We start from the raw sequence: 23454 nt of genomic DNA, 5'->3' as shown, positions 1-23454 counted from the left end.
TACATTGTTGGTGGGGATATAAATTGGTCCAACCACCATGGAAAACAATATGGAGGTTCATCAAAAAATTGAATAGATCTACTATATGATTCATCACTTACACTTGTGGGTATGTACCCAAAGGAAATGAAAACAGGATTTTGATGAGATATATGCACTCCCATGTTTATTGTAGTGTTATTCATAATAGCCAAGATGTAGAAACAACCCACATGCCTATCGGTGGGTGAAAGAATAAAAAAATATGTGGTACATACACACAATGGGATATTATTCAGCCATGAGAAAGGAAGATATCCTCCCATTTGAGACATCATGGGTAGACTTTGAGCACATTATGCTAAGTGAGGTAAGTCAGACACAGAAAGACAAGTACTGTGTGATATCACTTGTATGTGAAATCTAAAAAAGTTAAACCTGTAAAACCAGAGTAAAATGGCAGTTTCCAGGGGATGAGGGAGAAGGGAAGAACAGTGATAGTATTTAAGGGTACAGACTTGTAGCAAGTAGTAAATAAGCCATACAGATCTAATGCACTGTATAATGAATATAGACAATAATACTGTACTGTAATTATGTACTGTGATAAATATTGCTACATCAGCAATCACATTACAATATATAAATACATCAAAGTAATACATTGTACACTTTACACTATGTTACATGTCGTTTATTCAGTAAAAAGAAATTAGGAGCAAAAACAGTCTTTAATATTTACCCATATATTTACCATTTCCAATGTTATTCATTTCTGGAGATGCAGGAGTTTTCTTTTGATGTCGTTTCCCTTCAGTCTATAGAATTTGCTTTAACATCTCTTGTAGTATGAGTTTGGTGATGATGTAGTCTCTTAGTTTTCCCTTTTCTTAAAATGTCTTTATTTCATCTTCAGTTCTTGAATGATATTTTTTCTGGATATAGAATTTGAGTTGACTTTTTTTCTGGTACATTAAATATATTATCCCATTGTGATCTGGCCTCATAGTTTCTGATGAAAAGTCAGTGGAAATGTGAATCATTATTCTGCTGAATGTAGTTTACTGTTTTACTCTAACTGCGTTTAAGATCTTGTCTTTATCTTTGGTTTTTAGCAGCTTGTCTATGGTATACCTATGCGTGGGTTCTTTTAGTTTCCAGGTTTGCTGAGCTTATTGAATTTCTAAACTTAGGTCCTTCACCAGTATTAGAAAATTTTTTGCCATTATTTCTACAAATATTTTTTCTGCCTCATTCTCTCTCTTCTCTGTCTCTGGGGTTCTAAATGTTAGAACTTTTGAAATTGCTCCACAGGTCTCTGAGGCTCTACTTTATTTTGTTTTTCAATTTTATTTTCTCTTTTCAGATTAGATCAATTCTGTTGATTTGTCTTCAAGTTCACTGACTCTTTCCTCCATCATTTTTTATTTTGCCCTTAGCTCATTCAGTGAATTTTTAAAATATCTCATATTATGTTTTCTGTTCTAAAATTTCCAAATAGTTTTTTATATTTTTCATTTTTCTCCTGAGATTTCTTATTTTGTCATTTATTAAGAGCATATATATAATTTTTTACCTCACTGAGGGCAGTCACAGTAGATCCTTTAAAGTGTTTGTCTGATAATCCCAACATCTTAGGTTTAGCATCTGTCGATTATCTTTTCCCTTGAGACTGGGTAACATTTTCCTGGCTCATCAGATTCATGTCCAGTAACTTTGGATTGTATCCTGAACATTTTGAATGTTATGTGGTGGGGAATCTGAATTCCCTTATATTGCTTCTAAGAATGTTGATGTTTTTATGTGTTAACACAGTCAATTAATTTGGCTAGACTGAAACTGCACACTGTTATGCACGTGGCAGGCAGGGGCTCAGATCTTATTCAGTTCTCTAAGCCTCAGGTGCAAGCCACTTTCAGCTTTTCCTATGCAGGCATGGTTAATGGGTCAGCCAGAACCTCGGTCTGTATTTAAACACGTAATTCAGGGTTACTGTTATCAGGCTTTCTCCTTTCCAGTGTTTTCTCTCTTCTCACTAGGGCCCTGATTGCTCAGCATCTTTTCCTGTTTCCTTCGGCCAGAAAGATGACTGGCTTTTTATCCAGGTTTTAGTGGCCGTGAACACTGCAGTCTCCCTCAGAGCAAAATCTTAACAAAAGAAGTGGGGAGTGAGTTACTCCATGTTAATCACTTACTCCACATTTGACTCCCTTCCCAAATCTGTTTGCCTTCATTCACTCTCCAGAACTCTCACATAGTTTTTCTTTTTTGTATTTTTCCGAGAATTGATAGCTATTATTTGTGTGGGAGGAATGGTTTGTTAGATAGTCACTCCTCTTTTTAGGAAGTGGAACTCTAATACTGTATTTCTTCTTGAGAGATTGGAATGAATTAGAGCAGTTATCTGCAGAACACTGATTGTTGGCACTCTGTGTTTGTAAAAAAAAAAAAGGAAGCTTTCACAAAATTTGTCTTTCTGGTTAACCAATTCTAAATCTAGAGACCAAATTACTCTTTGCCTGACAGTCTGAGAGGTGATTATTATAAGTAGGTGAACATTCTACCTTTGACTGGTTTCTCTTATGCTGTAAGTCTCATACCTGTTACTCTGCCATGATCATACGTATCCTTTGCTTTACTTTTTATTTAAATACCTTCTAGAATGCTATCTTAACTAATGCTATGGTTAATGTGTAAGGATATAATTCAAAACTTCACAATATATCCTATAGGACTTTGTGCCCTGAGCTGTTTTCCTAGCTTCACTTACTTCTTTTTTCCCTTAATTTAGATTTGTTTGGAGTCAAGACTAGGTTAAAAAACTTTAACAGAACATAACATTTGTATTTTTGATGACCTGTAACTAACAGACTACATCATCACCAAACTTGCACTATAAAAATTGGTGAATTTTTTTTCTTTTTTAACTTACAAAACATATCATACATACAGAAGAGTATATAAATCATGTATATACTCTTTAGTAGAAAAAGTACATAATGTACATAGCTGTGTAATAACACCCATGTTAAGAAATAGAACATTGCCAGTACTTTAGAGGGCCCCTGTGCTGCCTTCCCTGCTAAAATGGCCATTACCTTGACTTTTCTTCATATGTGAAGAACTTGTGAGCTTTTCATTCATTCCAGAAATATTAATCATTTATTACACTGTACTTTTTTTTTTTATAGATTCTAGGGATGCCACAGTAAATGAAATAGACGTTAATACCTGCCTTCATGAACTTTACACCCTAGTGATCGAACTTACATTTTGTGGTAAATTTTATTAAAATACCTCTTAGAGAACCTGTAAGAAGATTTATTGTGTAGCATCATCTCTGTAGACCATTAGTAACATTTATTTTTCTTCTTTGTCTCTCTCTCTCTCTCTTTTTTTGGTGAGGATGATTGGCCATGAGCTAACATCTCTGCCAGTCTTTCTATATTTTGTATGTGAGATGCTGCCACAGCCTGGCTTGATGAGCAATGTATAGGTCTGCGCCTGAGATCCAAACCCACAAACCCTGGGCCACCAAAGCGGAGCATGCGAACTTAACCACTGTACCATTGGGCTGGCCCCTTTGTCTCATTTCTGTATTCATTGATCAAGTATTTATTGTGTACTTAAAGGAACTGTGTTATGCCATAGAATACAGTAATCAGCAAAAACTGACGAAAGAGTCGAGTCCTTATAAACATGTTGGTAAAGGAATCTCATTTTCTTTCTTGAAGACAATTTACAGATTAGGAATGATTCCCCCAACTGTTTCAGTTTAGCAACATCTGACGAATCTGTCATTCAAGTGTTAAGCTAAATCATTATCTGCTATGGTCTGAATTTTATGTCCTCCCAGAATCTGTATGTTGAAAACCTAATGCCCAATTGTCATGGTATTAGCAGGCAGAGTGGAGCCATCATGAATGGAATTAGTGCTCTTATAAAAGAGACCCCACAGAGTTCCCTAGCCCCTTCCACCATGTGAGGATACAGTGAGAAGTCCATAATCTGCAGCCCAGAAGAGGGCCTTCACCAAAACCTGACCAGACTGGCACCCTGATCTTGAATTTCCACCCTCCAGAACTGTGAGAAATAAATTTCTGTTGTTTATAAGCCATCTAGTCTATGGTATTTCATCATAGTAGCCCAAACGGACTAAGACATTATCTTAACATGTAAAAAGAACACTGACTTTTTATTCTTCTTCCTCGTCCTTAAGCATTGATGAACTTATTCAAAGCAACAGTATTATACCAACTATGTAAGTCAGTCATTTCTAAGGCTGAATATTTATAAAGAAAGAGAATTGGTCTAGGTAAGTGAAAAGCAACCATAAGAATACTAAAGAGAACTAGTGTTCTTTTTAATGGGGGAAAGAAGAGTAGCATAGATCTCTTGAACTTTTATTTCTCTTACCAAATATCTGAGGGGAGCTAAGAAGTTGGGCATATGTTGATTCGTTGTTAATTATATAGTGTAGTGGTAACAGGTTTGGGTATTAGTGACCGTTCTCTTAGTCTATGACAGTAGTTCTTAATACAGGAAGAAAAGGGTTTTTTTTTTTTTTTTTTTGAGACTTAGTATTTCTAGTACCATTCCTTTGCATATGTCATTTCCTTGGATTTGAGCCTTGAAATAGCTTTACCCAGGTTTAATTCCAAAATACACTTTTGTTTATTCTCCTTTGTATTTGAAAGTGATACTCCTGATGAATTAAATTCAGTTTTTTACAGATAATCGTAACATGACATGATTTCTTTCTTAAGATGCAAGTAGATTGATTCTGTCTTTAAAACAAGGACCATACTGACAATAATAGTTCAAAGCTTATTATTATCTGTTGTATTTTATTACCTAATAGCAGTATTGTTAAAATGACAACTTTATGACATTTAATATCATTTCATTTTACCAAATTTCTGGTCCCAAAGTATTTTAAACTTTCACCTAAAGGAGAACTCTGATTTTCTGTCCATGACCCTTGAACTATGACATAAAGCTGCAATAAGCTTAACAAATCTGATCAGAGTCAAGGGTCCCATAAGAGACACATACTAAGGATTAAGAGAAAAGGCTTGAATTGGGGAGAAATTCATTGCACCAAGCATGTCATTGACTCTAGGGGATGTCATTAAGAGGCAATTTAGAGGCCAGGTCTAACACGCTAGATCTGGCCTTAAAGGCAGTAAAAGAAGGTAAAAATGAGGTTGTCATCTCCAAGAACTTTTGAAATAAGGAAATAAGTTTTGTGTCTGGGAGTTAATAAAAAAGCAATTTATAATTCTTTATAGCATAGTTTCATTACCTTAGAGAAGGAATGCAGCCTACCAGACGTTTTAGGAACTATTATGAATTTATCTAAAGAAGAATGTATCAGCTAGAAGAGTGATTTTTAAATAAGAGAGACAGAAAAAAGGGAGAATCACAGAGTCAAATGTTAGTACTGCCCATCCAGATACTGTATAGGGAAAAGGGAGTCCTGTTAGGCTGGCCCTACCCCTTCCATTTTGGGGGCACATCCCTTCTGGTAAGCTGGAGTGTACGTGCAATACGTTGGCTAGGATCTAGGCAGGAGACAACTGATTATTCAGGAGTCAGCTATGACATAAAGTGGAATTTAAGATTTGACCCAGAAAGTGGTAAATCCAGGTACTGCGGTAGAAATCAACTAATCAGAATAATCAGAGCCAGTGGAGATTTCATGAGGCACAGTCTATAGAAGAAGAGAGGCATTTATAAGCAGAGAGAGGTCTGAATTCATTACATTTTGGAGATGCACGTATAAGACTATCAGACTATACTTTGAATATCCAAATGACCCATCCATTTCCCCTTGTTAGGGTCCATTCCAAGTGTGTAACCTTGATGTTTTGACTCTTTATGTATTGTGTTGGTAAGGCCAGTGCCAACAGCAGGCTCTTTTACTATATCTCATTGTGGAGTGATAACTTGGCATATTGTTTTGTTTATTATATTTTCTTAAATACCTTAAGTGAGTGTTGAGATAGTCATACTCCCTGGTTCATGGCACACTGTTGTCATCAGTGCATTTAAAACTCCTTTTTTATCTTGTTTATTTATAAATATACTTTTTTTCCCTTTATCCCCATTCCCTGTACCTCCTTTTATTCTCCCACCATCACTGCTGTGGGCACTTTAGTATATTTAATGGATATATTATTCCCCAAAGATTTTATATATGTATTTAAAAAATTTTTTTCTTAAAGATTGGCACCTGAGCTAACATCTGTTGCCAATCTTCTTTTTCTTTTTGCTGCTCCCCAAAGTCCCCCAGTTTATAGTTGTATATTCTAGTTGTAAGTGCGTCTGGTTGTTCTATGTGGGACGCCACCTCGGCGTGGCCTGACGAGTAGTGCCATGTCCGGGCCCAGGATCCGAATGGGTGAAACCCTGGGCCACCAAACCGGAGCTGACCAACTTAACCACTTGACCACGGTGCTGGCCCCTATATATGTATTTGTAATTTATGCAAAAGCATTGAAATTTATATTTACCCAAGCAATATAATGTTTCTGTATGTGCATCTAGGTTATTATTTCTTGCCGTTGTTCCTAGTTTGCCTCCAACTTCCTGATGCTATAAATAGTGCTGTGATAAACATCCTATAAATGTTTCCTAAAAGTTCTGTGTGTGAGTTTCCCTGGGATATCACTGAGATAAGCTGTATTGTAAAGTATATGCCTATTTAATTTTACCAGGTTACTCCCCCAAATTGCTGACTGGGCTGTACTACTATCATGATTTTTGCAATTCTGGTAGATGTAAAGTTGTATCTTATTGTCATTTTCCTTTGATTTTTTTTCTGATCAGTAGTGTTGCTCACCATTGCTTTATACCTTTGTTTTTAGGATTTCCCCATATGTTAATTATTATTCATATCCTTTAGTCTATTTTTCTTTTGGTTTTTGTCCTTTTCTTATTGATTTGTAGTAATTCTTTATAATTTTTAGATCTTTCATTGCCAATTTTTGCTATTGTATATATCTACTGTCTACTCCCAGTCTATCATCTATGTGTTTCCTTTGTGATTCCTTCATTGCACAGAAATCCTGAACAGTAATATAATCACCCCCAGACTTCTGCCTTATGGTTTTTGCCTTAGGTTCTGTTTAACAGATCTTATCCCATCTCAGAGTCACAAAGATATCCATACTACTTTTTATTTTATTAGCTCCATGGTTTTACCTTTCACATTTATGTCTTTAAACCATCTGGAACTCACTCTCCAGATGGAAATCTGGAATCTCAGCTTTACTTTTTTCAATATGGTAAGTCAGTTTTCCTCACACCACCTACTAATCAAGTTGTTTCTTCTCCACTGATTTGTAATGCCATCTCTTTTATCTACTGGCTTCTCATATACACATCAGTTTGTTTCTGGGCTCTCCTTTTTGTTGTGTAATGTGATAATTTTTATCAAGTGGCTTTGTAGTATTCATCTATAATACATATTATATTTGAGTTTACAGAGTTCGTTTATAAAAATATGTTCTGGAATTTATAATGGAATGTCACCGAATTTAGACATTACTTGGGGGGATATTTAATTTATTTACAATGTCAAGTCATTCCAATTATGAGCATTTTATTTCATAGTCTCCCTTTTTTAAATTAAATTTTTTATTTTGAGATAATTATAGATTCACAAGCAGTCTTAAGAAACAATACAGAGATTTCATTTACTTTTTACCCAGTTTTCCTTAGTGATTATATGTTTTGAAACAACCTACAATATCACAACCAGGATATTGACATTGATACAATCTGCCAATCTTGTTCAGGTTTCCCCAGTTCTACTTGGACTCATACGTGTGTGTGTATTTAGTTCTATCCAATTTTAGCTTGATCATGTTGGGAGATAGATGTATAGGTTCATTATAACCAGTTCCATAACCATGAAGATGCTTTGTGTTGCCCTTTTATAACCACACCCACATCCCTCCCACAACTGCCCCCTCCAACTTGTCCTTTTTTTTTTTTTTTTTTTTTGAGGAAGATTAGCCCTGAGCTAACATCAGCTGCCAATCCTCCTCTTTTTGCTGAGGACGATTGGCCCTGAGCTAACATCTATGCCCATCTTCCTCTATTTTATATGTGGGATGCCACTACAATATGTCTTGACTAGCAGTGCTATGTCCACGCCCGGAATCCGAACCTGCGAACCCCTGAAAATGAGTCTTAGAGCTTTGCTGCATAGTATAAACATTTTGAATAGGATTCAAGGTAAGAGACTTGATTATTAATAGCAATAAAAATGGAATACTGGAGAAGTTTGAATAAATTCAAGTTTTTAATAGTTAATTTGTTAACAAAAAATAAAAAATAAGCCATCTACCTAGATATAAATAAAGGAATGTTCAAAAGTAGGAGGTAAAATGGAGAGAGATCTGGGAATCTTCCGTTAACAACTTGAACTTTAGATGCAATGTTTAACTTCCATAAAATTGATTTTCACCTAAAGTTTTTAGTACTCATGGCAGGACATTTGTTCTCTTTGAGGAGAGCAGTACTTTTGATGTAATTTTCTTTTAATTAGATTTTCATAATCTTATATTAGCATATATTAACCAGTCTTTATGCATATGTAGTTTTAAAATAAAGGTAGCGTACTTTATGATAGATACTCATTTACTAACTCAGAGGCATCAGTACAACACAACTTTTCTTTCCACATTGGGTTACAAGCAGTTTAGTAAAAATAATTTTTAAATCAGGAGTATTAAAACTCAAAATATGTCTACAGAGTTCCAGGGATTCTTTCACAATGATGAGGCAAATTCTACTTGACGTGCGGTTGTGAAGTAGTTTAATTATTCTAAATTTTTGGTTTCTGCTGACTCTTTAGTATACTTTGCAAATGCTCTGTGACTGTTCTTGACAAATACAGGCTATAGAGCTTTTGGAGAGAATGAGTGGGTTGCTAAGATGGGCTACAGGTTTCTTATCTGATATGTGGTTTGCAAATATCTTCCCCCAATTGTTGGGTTGTCTTTTCGTTTTGTTGATGGTTTCCTTTGCTGTGCAGAAGGTTTTTAGTTTGATGTAGTCCCATTTGTTCATTTTTTCTTTTGGTTTCCTTGCCTGGTCAGACATGGTACTTGAAAATACGCTGCTAAGACTGATTTCAAGGAGCATACTGCCTGTGTTTTCTTTTAGAAGTTTCATGGTTTCATGTCTTACATTCAAGTCTTTAATTCATTTTGGGTTGATTTTTGTGCATGGTGTAAGATAATGGTCTACTTTCATTCTTTTACATATGGCTGTCCAGTTTTCCCAACACCATTTATTGAAGAGACTCTCCTTTCTCCGTTGTATGCTCTTGGCTCCCTTGTCGAAAATTAGTTCAGAAATGTGTGGCTTATTTCTGGGCTCTTGATTCTTTTCCATTGATCTGTGTGTCTGTTTTTGTGCCAATACCATGCTGTTCTGGTTACTAAAGCTTTAGAGTATATTTTGAAATCAGGGAGTGTGATACCTCTAGCTTTGTTCTTTTTTCTCATGAATCCTTTGGCTAGTTGGGGTCTTTTTTTGTTCCATATAAATTTTAGGATTCTTCGTTCTACTTCTGTGAAAATGTTGTTGGAACTTTGATTGGGATTCCATTAAATCTAGAGATTGCTTTAGGAAGTATGGGACACTTTAACTATGTTAGTTTTTCCAATCCAAGAGCATGGAATATCTTTCCATTTCTTTGTGTCATCTTCAGTTTCTTTCAATGTTTGATGGTTTTTGGTGTACAGGTCTTTCACATCTTTGGTTAAGTTTATTCCTAGGTATTTTATTCTTTTTGTTGTGATTGTAAATGAAATTGTATTCTTAATTTCTCTTTCTGCTACTTCATTGTTAGTGTATAGAAATGCAACCAATTTTTGTAGGTTGATTTTGTATCCTGCGACTTGACTGTATTCATTTATTATTTCTAAAAGATTTTAGTGGATTCTTTAAGGTTTTCTATATATAAAATCATGTCATCTGCAAAGAGTGACAGTTTCACTTCTTCTTTTCCAATGTGGATCCCTTTTATTTCTTTTTCTTGCCTGATTGCTCTGGTTAGGACTTCCAATACTATGTTAAATGAGTGGTGACAGTGGGCATCCTTGTCTGGTTCCTGTTCTTAGAGAGAGAGATTTCAGTTTTTCTCCATTGAGGATGATATTAGCTGTGGGTTTGTCATATATGACCTTTATTATGTTGAGGTATTTTCCTTCTATACCCATTTTATTTACAGTTTTTATCATGAATGGATGCTGTATCTTGTCAAATGCTTTCTCTGCATCTGTTGAGATGATCATGTAATTTTTGGCTGTCTGTAGATATGTAGTTTTATTTCGCGGCTTTCAAGTCTGTTCTATTGATCTGTGTGCCTGTTTTTGTACCAGTACCATGCTGTTTTGATCATTTTGGCTTTTGTAGTACATTTTGAAGTCAAGGATTGTGATGTCTCCAGTTTTGTTCCTTTTTCTCAGTATTGCTTTAGCAGTTCAGGGTCTTTGGTTGCCCCATATGAATTTTAGGATTCTTTGTTCTATTTCCGTGAAGAATGTCATTAGGATTCTGATTGGGATTGCATTGAATCTGTAGATTGCTTTGGGTAGTATGGACATTTCCCCATTAAGTATGATATTGGCTGTGGGTTTGTCATATATGGCGTTTATTATGTTGAGGTAATTTCCTTCTATCCCCATTTTGTTGAGTTTTTATCATAAATGGCTTTTGGATCTTCTCAAATGCTTCCTCTGCATCTATTGAGATGATCATGGTTTTTTTTTTATTCCTCACTTTGTTAATGTGGTGTATAACATCGTGGTGTATTGATTACTGTTTTGATCTCCTTACTGGTGATTGGTCTATTCAAATTTGCTTCTTCTTCTTGGTCCAGTTTTGGAAGGTTGTATGATTCTAAGAGTTTATCCATTTCTTCTCGATTATCAGATTTGTTGGCGTATAGCTTTTCATAGTATTCTCTTAAAATCTTTTGTGTTTCTGAGGTGTCCGTTGTAATTTCTCCTCTTTGATTTCTGATTTTGTTTATTTGAGCCTTCTCTCTTTTTTTTCTTGGTGAGTCTAGCTAAGATTTCTCAATTTTGTTTATCTTTTCAAAGAACTACTTCTTGATTTCATTAATTTTTTCTATTTTTTTTAGTCTCTATTTCATTTATTTCTGCTCTGATTTTTATTATTTCCTTCCTTCTGCTGATTTGGGGTTTTGTTTGTTGTTGTTTTTACAGTACCTTTAGGTGTACTGTTAGATTGTTTATTTAGGATTTTTCTTTTTTGTTGAGGTAGGCCTGAATTGCTATAACCTTCTCTCTTAGAACCGCTTTTACTGTATCCCATAGATTTTGGCATGTTGTATTTTCATTTTCATTTGTCTCCAGGTATTTTTTAATTTCTCCTTTGGTTTCTTCATTAACCCAAGCGTTGTTCAGTAGCATTTTGTTTAATCTCCACATTTTTGTGACTTTTCTTCCTGTGGTTAACTTCTAGTTTCCTACTTTTGTCGTCAGAAAAGATGCATGGTACTATTTCAGTCTTCTTAAATTTATTGGGACTTGTTTTGTGGCCTAAGATGTGATCAATCCTGGAGAATGTTCCATGTGCATTTGAGAAGAATGTGTATTCTGTGGTTTTTTGTATGGAATGTTGTATATATATGTACTAAGTCCATCTGGTCAAATTTGTCATTTATGGCTAATGTTTACTTATTGATGTTTTGTTTGGATGATCTATCCATTGGTGTAAGTGGAGTGTTAAAATCCTCTACTATTATTGTGTTACTGTCTATTTCTCATTGTATGTCTGTTGGTAATTGCTTTACATATCTAGGTGCTCCTATGTTGGGTACATACATATTTACAAGTGTCATATCGTCTTGTTGGATTGTTCCCATTATCATTATGTAGTGCCCTTCTTGGTCTCTTGTTACAGTTTTTGTTTTAAAGTCTATTTTGTCTGATGGAAGTATTGCTACCCCTGCTTCCTTTTCTTTGCCATTTACATGGAGTATCTTTTTCCATCCTTTCACTTGCGTTTGTGAGTATCTTTAGGTCTGAAGTGTGTCTCTTTATGCAGCATATATATGGGTCTTATTTTTTTATCCATATATATGGGTCTTGTTTTTTTGTCCCATTGGCCACCCTGTGCCTTTTAATTGGAGCATTTTGTCCATTGACATTTAAAGTAGCTATTGATAAAAATGTATTTAATGCCTTTTTTTGCTTTTTTTTTTTCTGGGTATTTTACTAGTTCTTCTCTGTTCCCTTCTTCTTCTCTTGCTCTCTTACCTTGTGGTTTGATGGCTTTCTTTAGTAATATGTTTGATTTCTTTCCTCTTACTTGTTTCCTTATTATAGGTTTCTGTTTGTGATTATCATGAGGTTCCTATATAATATCCTACCTATATAGCAATCTGTATTGAGTGGGATAGTCTCTTTAGCTTGACGTCTAAAAGCTCTACTCTTTTACTCCCCTCCTCCCACATTTTATGTTTTTCAAATCGTATCTAATCTCTTGTTTTGTGTGTTTCTATCCACTTCACTCTTATCATTGAAATGAATAATTTTAGTACTTTTGTCTTTTAACCTTCATATTATTTTCATAGGTGGTTGATTTGGCACCTTTACTATATTTTTGCCTTTACCACTGATTTTATTGCCAAGTTTAAAAAAAATAATTTTATTATCCCTATTTGTGGTCTTCTCTTTCCCACTTAAATAAGTCCCTTCTATATTTTTGGTAGAACTGGTTTCTTGGTGATAAACTCATTTAATTTTTGCTTGTCTGGGAAGCTCTTTATCTCTCCTTCCATTCTGAATGATAACCTTGATGGATAGAGTATTCTTGGCTCTAGGTTTTTTTCCTTTCAGCACTTTAAATATGTCGTGACACTCCCTTCTCGCCTGTAGGGTTTCAGCTGAGAAGTCCACTGAAAGCCTTACAGGCTTTCCTTTGTATGTCGCTTGTTGCCTTTCTCTTGCCGTTTTTAGGATTGTCTCTTTATCTTCAGTTTTGGACATTTTAATTATAATGTGTCTTCGTGTGGACTTCTTTGTGCGTATCTTATTTGGTGCTCTCTGTGCTTCCTGTACTTGGATGTCTGTTTTCTTCCTTACGTTAGGAAAGTTTTCAGCTATTATTTCTTCAAATAGATTCTCTGCCCCTTTTGTCTGTCTCTTCTCCTTCTGGGACACCTATAATATGAATGTTAGTGCACTTGATATTGTCCCAGAGTTCCCTTAGACTCTTCTCATTCTTTTTAACTCTTTTTTCTTTTATCTGTTCAGCTTGGGTGATTTCCTCTAGTCTTTTGTCCAGCTTGCTGATCTGTTCTTCTGTATTGTCTACTCTGCTATTGAGTCCCTCTAGTGCATTTTTCATTTCCTGTATTGTATTCTGCATTTCTGATTGGTGCTTTTTTATATTTTACAATTCTTTGTTGGTGTTCTCACTGTGTTCATCCAGCTTTCTCCCAATATCAGTGAGCATTCTTATAAGGTTTTGTTAGAACTCTTTGTCAGGTAGGTTGCTTATTTCTGTTTCATTTACTTCTTTCTCTGAGGTTTTGTACTGTTCTCTTGCCTGGAATGTATTCCTTTGTCTCCTCATCATGCTTCTTTCTCTGTGCTTATATCTATATATTAGATGAGTCAGCTACATCTCCTGATCTGTGAGAAGTGGCCTTATGTAAGAGAAGCTTTCTGAGGCCCAGCAGTAAGCCTCCCTCTCATCACCAGTCCAAATGATCCTGGAGTGACCCTTGTTTGGGCTACTTGTGTCCCTGTCCTGTGGCAGGGTTGCTCTTACTGCAGGTACCTAGGCAGTCTAGTCTTTCCCTCCCTGGCCGGCTGTTTGTAAATCAGGTTTGGGGCACCCCAGCACTGTTGGCTGCAAGGTCTAATAGCACACTTCTGTTGCAGTTTTCCTGTTAATTGGGTAGGTGCCTAGTGTAACTGATTGCCAGGCTCAGGGGTTTGCAGTTGCTGTAGGCTTCAGCCTGCAAGGCTGTTGTCAGCACTCTTAGGATTACAGCTGAGTGGGCCTGACCCTAGGCACAGGAGCACCCAATTGTTTCAGGCTTTGATAGGTGGGGCTAACCCTCTTTGTAGCTGTTTGTGAAGCTCAGGTCTTCTGCCACTGATAAGCCTTACTTGCGACAGGTACACAGACACTCTCAACACAATCCTGGCCTGTGCACACTTCCCAACCCCCTTGAGTGTATCCAGTTTCCTCAGAGGCTGCCGCCTCTCCACCAGTGCCCCTCACAGTTCACCTGGTCCTCATACAGGCCCTGCCACACAGAGGCAGACACATTCACCTGCCTCTAGAGGATCAAGGCACCCAGTCTATACAGGCCGACAAGTAGCCTCAGGGCTTACTGTTGGATGGGGCTGGTCCCTAGGGCAGGCTGCCTACCCTGGCTGAACTGGATTAAATCTGTGCTCTAGTGAGTGTGGCAGACCCCTGGGCTAATGGGCCAGGGGAAGAGCTTCAATGTCGTCTTCCAGTGTCTGTGTCAGCGCACCTGTACTAGGTCACAACAATGGATGCCACCAATGTCTCAGTCTCTGGAGAGGTCTCACCTCTCACCGAGATGCACCCACTGCCTACCAGGTGAGTTTCTCTTCACCAAAGGACTGTTCAGCCTTCTTTCTGGTGATTTTAGGTTGCTCTCTGAGATGGGTGAATTAGTGAATGAGCCTTTTAAGAACTGGGTTTTTTCGGCTTTCTCTGATAGCTTTTCTAGGGGTATTCCCCATTGTGGTTAATAGCCAGCGAAGCCAGAGAGCAGGACACTCATCTCAGTTGTGCTGAGTCTGAAGCATGCTTATAGTGGTAATGTACCCCCACTAAAGTCCCCATTCCTCCAAGGAGGGCTACATACCTTAGGGTGGCTCCCACCTGGCTGCCTATGAATCTCTGTGGCTCATGAAGGTGGCTTTTTTTGTCTCCAGAAGCAATTTCTCCTTCTTCCGCTTCAGTCAAGACTGTCCCTTGTTGTGAGGGTTCTTTTTATCCAGTTTTCAGTTTTCTCTCCAGGGTAATAGTTCCAAACATTGTTGTAACCTGGTTGTGTTCGTGGGAGGAGGTTAATTCAGAATCTGCCTACACCACCATCTTGATGAGATCTCCTTTTTTTTTTTTCCTGTTTTTATTTTATCAGTGACAGGAACTAGGGATGCAGGAAAGCTGAACGTTAGTGCCCAACCTAATTATACTGTTATTTTAATCCCCTCAGAGCAGACCTTTTAGTAGACAAGGATTGTTCAGCCTAAGTGGGATATTCAGCTGTCATGTGGCATCAAGTGATCCTAGGTAAATTGTGTGCTCTTTGGCCAGTCACCCAGATTGCTCACCTTGAATAGTATGTGTTACTATTAGAGAAGAGAACTCTCCTGCTAATAAACCCAAGAGTGCAGCGTGGTGTCAGAGCAGTGCTGGTGGAGCCTTTAGTGCTAGGGCTTCTGGTCAAAGAGCTTGTTAGGTTGGCCTGGACAAATAAATTAGCAGCAAATTGGTTGTCATAATAGTGCTGCTTTCTGATTTTATGATCCATTTCATTGTAGTGCAGGGATAGCATTCCCAGCTTTATATAATTAGAAATAGTAACATAGTCTATTGTAAAAAAATACTGTACAATTGTTCCAGTTATCTACATAACAGACTACCCCAAAGCTTAGTGGCTTAAGACAACTATTTATTATATTTCATTCTTCTCTTGATAGAATGAGCTTAGTTGGACAGTTTTTACATAGGGTTTCTCATTCCGTTGCAGTCAGATGTTGGTAGGAGCTGTAGTCCTCTGAAGGCTCGACTAGACTAGGCATGGCATCTAAAATGGCTGGCTCACTCACTCAGCTGGGACTGCTTACTGGAGTGTCTCCTTGTGGCCTCTCCATGTAGCTTGGACTTTTCACAGCGTGGCAGCTGGATTCTGAGAGGGAACCTCCCAAGAGTATGTATTCCAAGAGGCAGGAAGCAGAAGCTGCCAGGCTAGTTAAGGGCTGTGCCTAGAACTAGCCTAGCTCACTGCTGTTGTGTTCTGTCAGTCAGAGCAGTCTCATGACCTGCCCAGATGCAAGGGTGTGAAGAAATAGACTCTACCTCATATTGGAGGAGTGTAAAGGTCACATTTTTGCAGAAGATCTCTTGGGGTGGAGATATTATAGTCATCTTTGGAAAATATAATCCTTTAGAAACTCTTGATTAAAAAAATAACTATATAGTGCCTTAAAAGATTATATTAGTATATTCTTGCATTGATATTGTATATATGTGTGTTGCATAGATATTGTGTGTGTGTGTGTGCATATATACACATACACATAAATATATATATACACACATACATATAAACATGATATTTCAGTATCAATTTCAATATATCAGACATACTTCAGTATACTTTGCTTAAAAAGAAACAACTGTACTTTATTTTAATTTTTTCAAATAATTTTATTGAGATCATAATGGTTTATAACATTGTGTAATTTCGAGTATACATTATTATTTATCAATTTCTGAATACACTTCATTGTGCTCAACCCCATTAGTCTTAATTTTTATCCATTACCATACATTTGTGCCCCTTTGTCCCTTTTGCCCAACCTCCAACCCCCTTCCCCTCTGGTAACTATTAATCTGTTCTATTTATCCATGTATTTTTTATCTTCCACATATGAGTGAAATCATGCAGTTTGTCTTTCTCTGTGTGGATTATTTTGCTTAACAACTGCACTTTTAATTAGTGTTCACAAATCTCAAAACCATCTGGCAGTTGAATCAACTTTCCCCTACCAATTTGCGTTACCACTCTCTGTGAAACTGTTTTACATATTCTCCTCTAGTCTCAAACCTCTAACACCCCCTCCCACCCCACTCACTCTGAGCTATGACCTTGCTTTTTATTTCTTTGAGAATAAAGCAGCCAGAGAAAAAATTTAGTTCTCCTATCACCAAACCTCTCAACTACTTGTGTTATTACCCGTATTCTATGCTTTTCCTCTCTGTGACAATAGGTAGAGTATCCAGCCTAAGCAAAACCTCCCCTCTTGCCCAGGACCCATCTCTTTTTGGCTACTCAAAGATTTAACACCTGCATCATCAAATTCTCCCTCTCTTCTAGATCATTCCCTTTAGCATACAAACAGCCTGAAATTTTGTCTCATCTTTAAAAACTTCCCCTTCATCACACAACTCCATTCTGCTGCGACATTTCTCTGCTGGAAATGCTGAAAATTCTCCAGAAGGGTTTTCTGTGCTCCGTCTCCATTCCCTCTTCTCCCATTGCTCTTGAACTCACTCCAACCATTCTATCAAAACTACCTTTGTAGAGGTCATTGATGGCCACTACAGTACCAGAGCCAGTGCCCAATTCTCAGTCTATATTTTATTTAACCTCTCAGTGCATTTGACAAAGTCCTCCTTAAAACCCTGTTTCCAATATTCTCCTGTTTTTCCTCTCACCTCACTGGTTACTCCTTACTTTCCTCTGCTAGATACTCTCACTTTTGTGACCTCTAACTCAATGTCAAACTTAACATGTGCAAATTGAACCTTGTTTCCCTCTTTCAGACATGCTCTCCAGGCCAGGAAAAAGAGTGATCATTTACTACATTCATATTCTACATCTATCAGCAGATCCTGACAGGTCTACATTCAAAACTTGTCAAAACTCCAAGCCCCCACATTTTTACCGTCACCATTCTTACCTTCATCCAGTCAGCCATCATCCTATGGGTTGTTGTAATAAATAGCCTCCTGACTGGAATTCCCACTTTTCTCTTTGTCTTTTTCTGGTTTATCCTCAACAGAGCTTCAGAGTGATACTTTCAAGACTTTAGTCATATTACACCACTCTTCTGCTCCAAATCACCAGTGGCTTCCCATCTTGCTTGGAATATAAACCAAACCTCTTAACATGGCTTACAAAGGCCCTGCCTAATCTGATCCCTGTTGCCTCTCTGACTGCATCTTCCTTGTTCACTTTGCTTCAGGTGTACTGACCTCTCTGTTCTCAATGAAAATGCTGAGTTCACTTCCACATCAGGGCATTTGCTCTTGCTGTTTCATATGCCTCTAAAACTTCCCCAGTTTTCCAAAATGGCTACGCCTTATTTCATTCAGGTTTCTATTTAAAGTTCAGCTCCCAAAGAAACTTTTCCCTGGCCACCCTACTGGAAGTGATAACCTTCTTCCACTCTCCAGCCAGTCCACCCTTAGCCACCCACTGTCCCTACTCTGCTTTAATTTTCCTTCGTAGAACTTATTGCTGCCATTGTATATTTGCCTGTGGTCTGTCTCTGCTCTCCAGAATAAAAGCACCATAAGAGGTAGGGATTTTTGATCACAACGAAGTGAAAGCACTCAGCAGGTGCTCCAGAAGCATTTGTTAATTGAGTGAGTGAATCAATGTTTGTGTATGTATGCAGTGGATTATTGTATATGGTTTGATGGGAAAAAAATAATTCTGACTTTCTATAACCTAGACAGGTGGCCCTGTTTTATCAAAAAGAAATGCATGTACTGGAAGCAAACACTACATTGCCTTTATTGCTTATCCTCAAGATCTCAATTTTCCAGATGATACAATTTGCTTAGGCTTGTTGCTTTTTGAGGTGGCAAGAATTTGTGAGTTCTGACCTTCTGCCTGCGTTGTGTACCATCAAGGTGCTTAAGTTTTCTTCATATGTTCATTGAGTGAAGACAGGGCAGCATGCTATTTGAAATGATGTAGTTAGAGTGGTTGATTTCTAAGATCTTCTAGTTAAAAATTTTTCTTTAAGATGGACCTTTAAAAGTCTAATGTCTATTAGATGGTTTTTAAGTAATATGGTGTTCTAAACATTTTACTCATAAGATCATTGCCACATAAAAACTGTTTCTACTGGTTTGTAATTTGCTTTATAATTAGTTTTATTTATAGCCGCTTAAATCAAGCTTATTTTGGCAAGCGTCTTTTTTAGGGGAAATCTCAGATAGAAACTTTACTAACACTGTGGTACAGGTTGATCTGCCTTTAAAAGCATTCTTTATAGATAAATTCTAAGAATTTTAATTATCATATAAATATATGCTTCTCTATAACAGAAACCTAAAATTCCAAAATCAAGATTTCACTTGTGAGCAAATAGGGCTTTAGTTTTTAAATCTATATTCTTAAGTAAATATTTTTGCTCAAGCTCCTACTGTCATGGCACTTACATTTCTTATTTGTAAGGTTAAAATCTCTATGATGTCCATAATTAAGCTTCTTAAGATGTTTCTACTTAACTCTTAAAAAGGAGACATTTTTTATTAAACTGAAAAGGTGGAAATCTGTGACACTAGGAACACCATTTATTTACAGAAAGCTAATTAAAGCTAGATAAGGCCTGGAAACCTGAAGTGAATATCACTCCAGAGACTGCAGCTTTGTGTTGAAACCTTAGTTCCTTCAAAATAGGGCAAGTGATTCTTTCTCTCTTTCCCTCAACTTGAGTATCCCTCTTGGGGAAACCAGAGATGTTACTGGATGGGTGAAATCTTTGTTGTTACATACAGAGTAACTTCTGTCAGGCAAAACAGCTCTAGGCTTCTGTGTAACGTTCCATTCTGATTAAGTTTAGTAACTTTGATTTACTGGAAAATGAATAGTCCAGGATGGAGTAAAAATAAACAAACAATACTTTGTATGATCCAGATCAATTATATTGCTTATTAGATGTCACTGTGTGGAGGTTTTTAGACATTAGGAACTAAGGGCTTTGTTTTAAGACTCTTAAATAAGCTCTTCTTTACATTGCCTAAGAGATTCAGAGAAATGAGCACTTTCCATATTTTAACTACTTCTTTCTCTTTTTTCATTCCCTTCCTGTATCCCTTTTTTATTTCATCCAATACCAAAAATGCCCTTCCAGAAACACAAAGTAGATCTTTTCTACAAGCTACGCCATGTGATGAATGAACTTATTGACCTTCGAAGGCAGCTACTGTCTGGTCACCTGACTCAGGATCAGGTGAGGGAGGTTAAGCGGCACATCACCGTACGCCTGGACTGGGGTAATGAGTAAGTATGAGTATCATTTGGGCATCTCTTAGTTTCATTTCTGATAACTCATTTCTCATAGATTTTGTACCTGATCAGAGGTTCTCTTTAATGATTAAAAGATGTTGTTATATTCTCCACTAAACTTTGATCATTTTTATTATAAGTAACTGTTTCTTTTAGTTTAGCAAAGGAGACTCACTGTTTCTACTCACAGAAACTCTCTCAGCCTCTATTTTCACTTCTGGAAAATTAAATAATTGGACTATATTATCCTCTGAGATCTCTTCTAGCGCAAATTCCTTGATTCTAGACCTCAGTAATCAGAATACATTTTTATTTCATCTTTTAGTACCTTTTTTTCCCACGTGAATTTGGTGTCCTTTACATTTTATAGCCATACAATGAATATGAATAAGCATATACTACAAATGGGAAACTGTCTACATCTGTACTTTAGGATATTCTTAACTAATTTGTCATTCAAAAATAGTCCTGTGTTATGCAGTGTGTATGATTATTTGCTATTGCCATAAAAGTAAAATTCTAAGACTTTGGCATGGAAAACTAGAGTAGATAGTTTTCTGATTTTATTTCTTTCTAGATTTAATATTGATATAATTTTCAGGAGCTGTTGTCATTCTCTTAAAATCGGGTACATTGAACTTTGAAGTGACCAGGTTGCTTCCTATTTAAGATACACACACACACACACACACACCCCTACACATACCTCAAGTGTATTTTAGTACAAGTCTTTAGCTCCTCTCCTTCTCAAGACATCGTTTAAATTATAGAAAATTTTAAAAAATGGGAGGGAGCCTAGCAATGATGGAGATAGATGAACCCATTTCTAGAACCTGGAAAGTAGATAACTAGTGACAGAGGATGCCCCAGTATATGTGAAGGAAACTTTAGCTAATTAACCAACTGGTCTGCCCTGCAGGTTCCAGAATCATGGAGGATGGGAGTGTGCCTTGAAACTTAACAAAGGGGAATTGCTTAAGTATATAAAAGGAATAATCTACCACCATGAGCAGAAAGCCTGGCAGCCAGGTGTTTCTCTTTCAGATAAACAAATACACAGAACAACTGCCTGGGGGGATACTGGGAAAGTTTGAACTGGGAGCTTATTGCAAAGCCCTTCATACTGTGGCATTTAAGGGTTTCAAAGTGTAATGACCAGATCACTTCCACATACTAGAAGGAGAAGCTTGCTAGTCACCCACCCATGTACAAAAAACTCCCCACACTTCTTCTAGTGCCTTTTAAACTTGAATGGACAATCAAATATCATCAGGTATTTGAAGAAATCCTTCCACAGGCAAGAGAGACCAGTATAAACAAAATAGCTTCCCCTAGAGGAAATAACCTGACCTCAGAGAGAACTAAAGAACTTTAAAAAAAAATCTCTGAGTATCCTCAAAGAGAATTAATATCCATTATGTAGAATGAAATGCTTTGAAAAAGTAATGGAGAACGTGATTTCCAAAATAAAGCATTCAGGAAGAAAACAGAAAGATAATTTTTATGTTATCTCTAGGGAAATAAAACAAAAAGATGGGAAATAGTTGAGGAAAGAAGAGCAATACAGAGGTTCAATCCAGGGGGTCCAATATCAGACATTATAATTTCTAGAAAAAGAACAAAGGCAGTAAAGAGGAAATTCTAAAGAAATGACAGAAAAGAATTTCCCAGAGCCAAAGAGCAGGAGCTTTAGGATAGAAAGAAACCACCAAATACCTAATATAATGAATGGGTCGGGGGGAGAAAACCACAGCAAGGCATGTTAGGATATTTCAGTATTCGAGGCATGAAGAGAAAATACTAAAAGGTTTTCAGACAGAAAAACAGGTCTTCTTACAAAAGAATAAGAATCACACCAGTCTCAAAAGTTTTATTAGTAACACTGGATGCTATTAATGAAGTAATATCTTCAAAATTCTGTAGGGGAATAATTTGCCAGCCAGAATTTTATAAACAACCAAATTATCTAATCAAGTGTAAGGGCCAAATAAAGCCATTTTAAAGTATTCAAGGATGCAGAAATTACCTTTCACAGCCCCTTTCTTAGAAGGGACTTGAGAATGTGTTCTTGTAGAAGTGGAAGAGAAAATCAGGAAAGAGGAAACACAGAATCTAATAAGCAGTGGATCCAACCAAGAGTGGTACTGTTCATCAGTAGAGAGGAAAAGTAAATTGGCTATTTGTGACCTTTTGAAGTGATAACATCCTATCTTTGTTTGTTTCATTAAATTACACCCTCTCTTGACTGTTAATAGGGTTGCTTGGCACACACCACAGACTTCATGTGTAATATTACATGGATTTAGGTGTACCATAGATAAGACAGTATTCTCTATATCTATCTTGGGACAATAAAAATCTTAGCAAAATAGAGTATGTTAACTTATAGCATAACTACTGATGCTGTCTCCTGGGTTTCAAACAGTACTATGTTATAAAATGGGATCATTTCATTTACTTAAAAAATCAATAATAGTAATAATTGCAAATATAACTTTACTATGTACCAAACAAATTGTTATACTTGAACTGAAGACACACAGTGGTATAAGTCATTAGGTTGCAGTTTAACTACAGCTATACATACCAGTAACTAAAGAAGAGAAATATTTTAGAAATATCAATACCTCTTTATAGTAAAACTTGGAAAACAGACCAATCAGATTTTGCAGTCAAATCTGAAAACATAAAGATGATAGCTTGAAAACAAGTTCAAATTATATTTGAAAAAGTCAAAGACCATTATAAATACCTGCCAGTAAATTAAACAGCTATTCCACCTTCATTAATAAATTTTTCTCAACAAGAGTGTGTGTGTGTGCGGGTGTGTGTGTGTGTGTCGGGAGGAGCAGTTATATGTCCATTTTAATAAATAAAAATTAGGAACATAGTTTCATGCCCCTCCCCAACTTTCCTTCTCCTTCCCCTCTCCCTTGTTCCCCTCATCCCTTCTGTGTATCTTCTTCCTTCCTTTCTCCCTCCCCTTACACTTCTTTCCTTCCTCTTTTCCTCTTCTTTCCATGTTCCCCTTTTCCCACAGGTGGAAAATATAATCACCTAAAACCTTAAATGAGAACTTTGTAGGTCTGTCATTATTAATGAAAAAAGACATATTGTCCCCAAAACTGATAAGACTCTTCTATCTGGTTCTCACTTGAACTAACTTTTTAAAAAATTTTCCTTCTTACATTGAAAGAAGAGATGGTATACTGCAAAAAATAGTCATTTCATACCGTTAGGTTACATAAAGGAGACTGTTCCATGCAACACCTGAACACTGATAAACATATCCATTGTTCCTATTTTATGCCCTGATAGTTCCACACTTCTTGTTCCACCCCACTTTTATAAATGCCATAAAATATTGAAGCTTAGCATATGTTTGCAAGTGGTGAATGTGCAGT

General features: G+C 36.7%; 1 protein-coding gene across 38 annotated transcripts in view; it reads left to right on the top strand.

The window, feature by feature from the left end:
• DOCK3 (dedicator of cytokinesis 3) overlaps window positions 1–23454 on the top strand; it is a 437902-nt gene that overhangs the window by 193437 nt on the left and 221011 nt on the right. For all 38 annotated transcript variants that reach the window (XR_011426887.1, XR_011426886.1, XR_011426884.1 and 35 more), the window contains one exon: window positions 19896–20044. Coding sequence is in view for 34 of the 38 variants with exons in the window: in XM_023621222.2 (XP_023476990.2) it covers window positions 19896–20044 (149 nt within the window). In the remaining 4 variants the exon portion in view is untranslated. The remainder of the gene's footprint in view (window positions 1–19895; window positions 20045–23454) is intronic.

This window comes from Equus caballus, chromosome 16, assembly GCF_041296265.1.
Source record: "Equus caballus isolate H_3958 breed thoroughbred chromosome 16, TB-T2T, whole genome shotgun sequence".
NCBI classification, from domain to species: Eukaryota; Metazoa; Chordata; class Mammalia; order Perissodactyla; family Equidae; genus Equus; species Equus caballus.
This window is presented reverse-complemented; position numbering and strand designations above follow the sequence as displayed.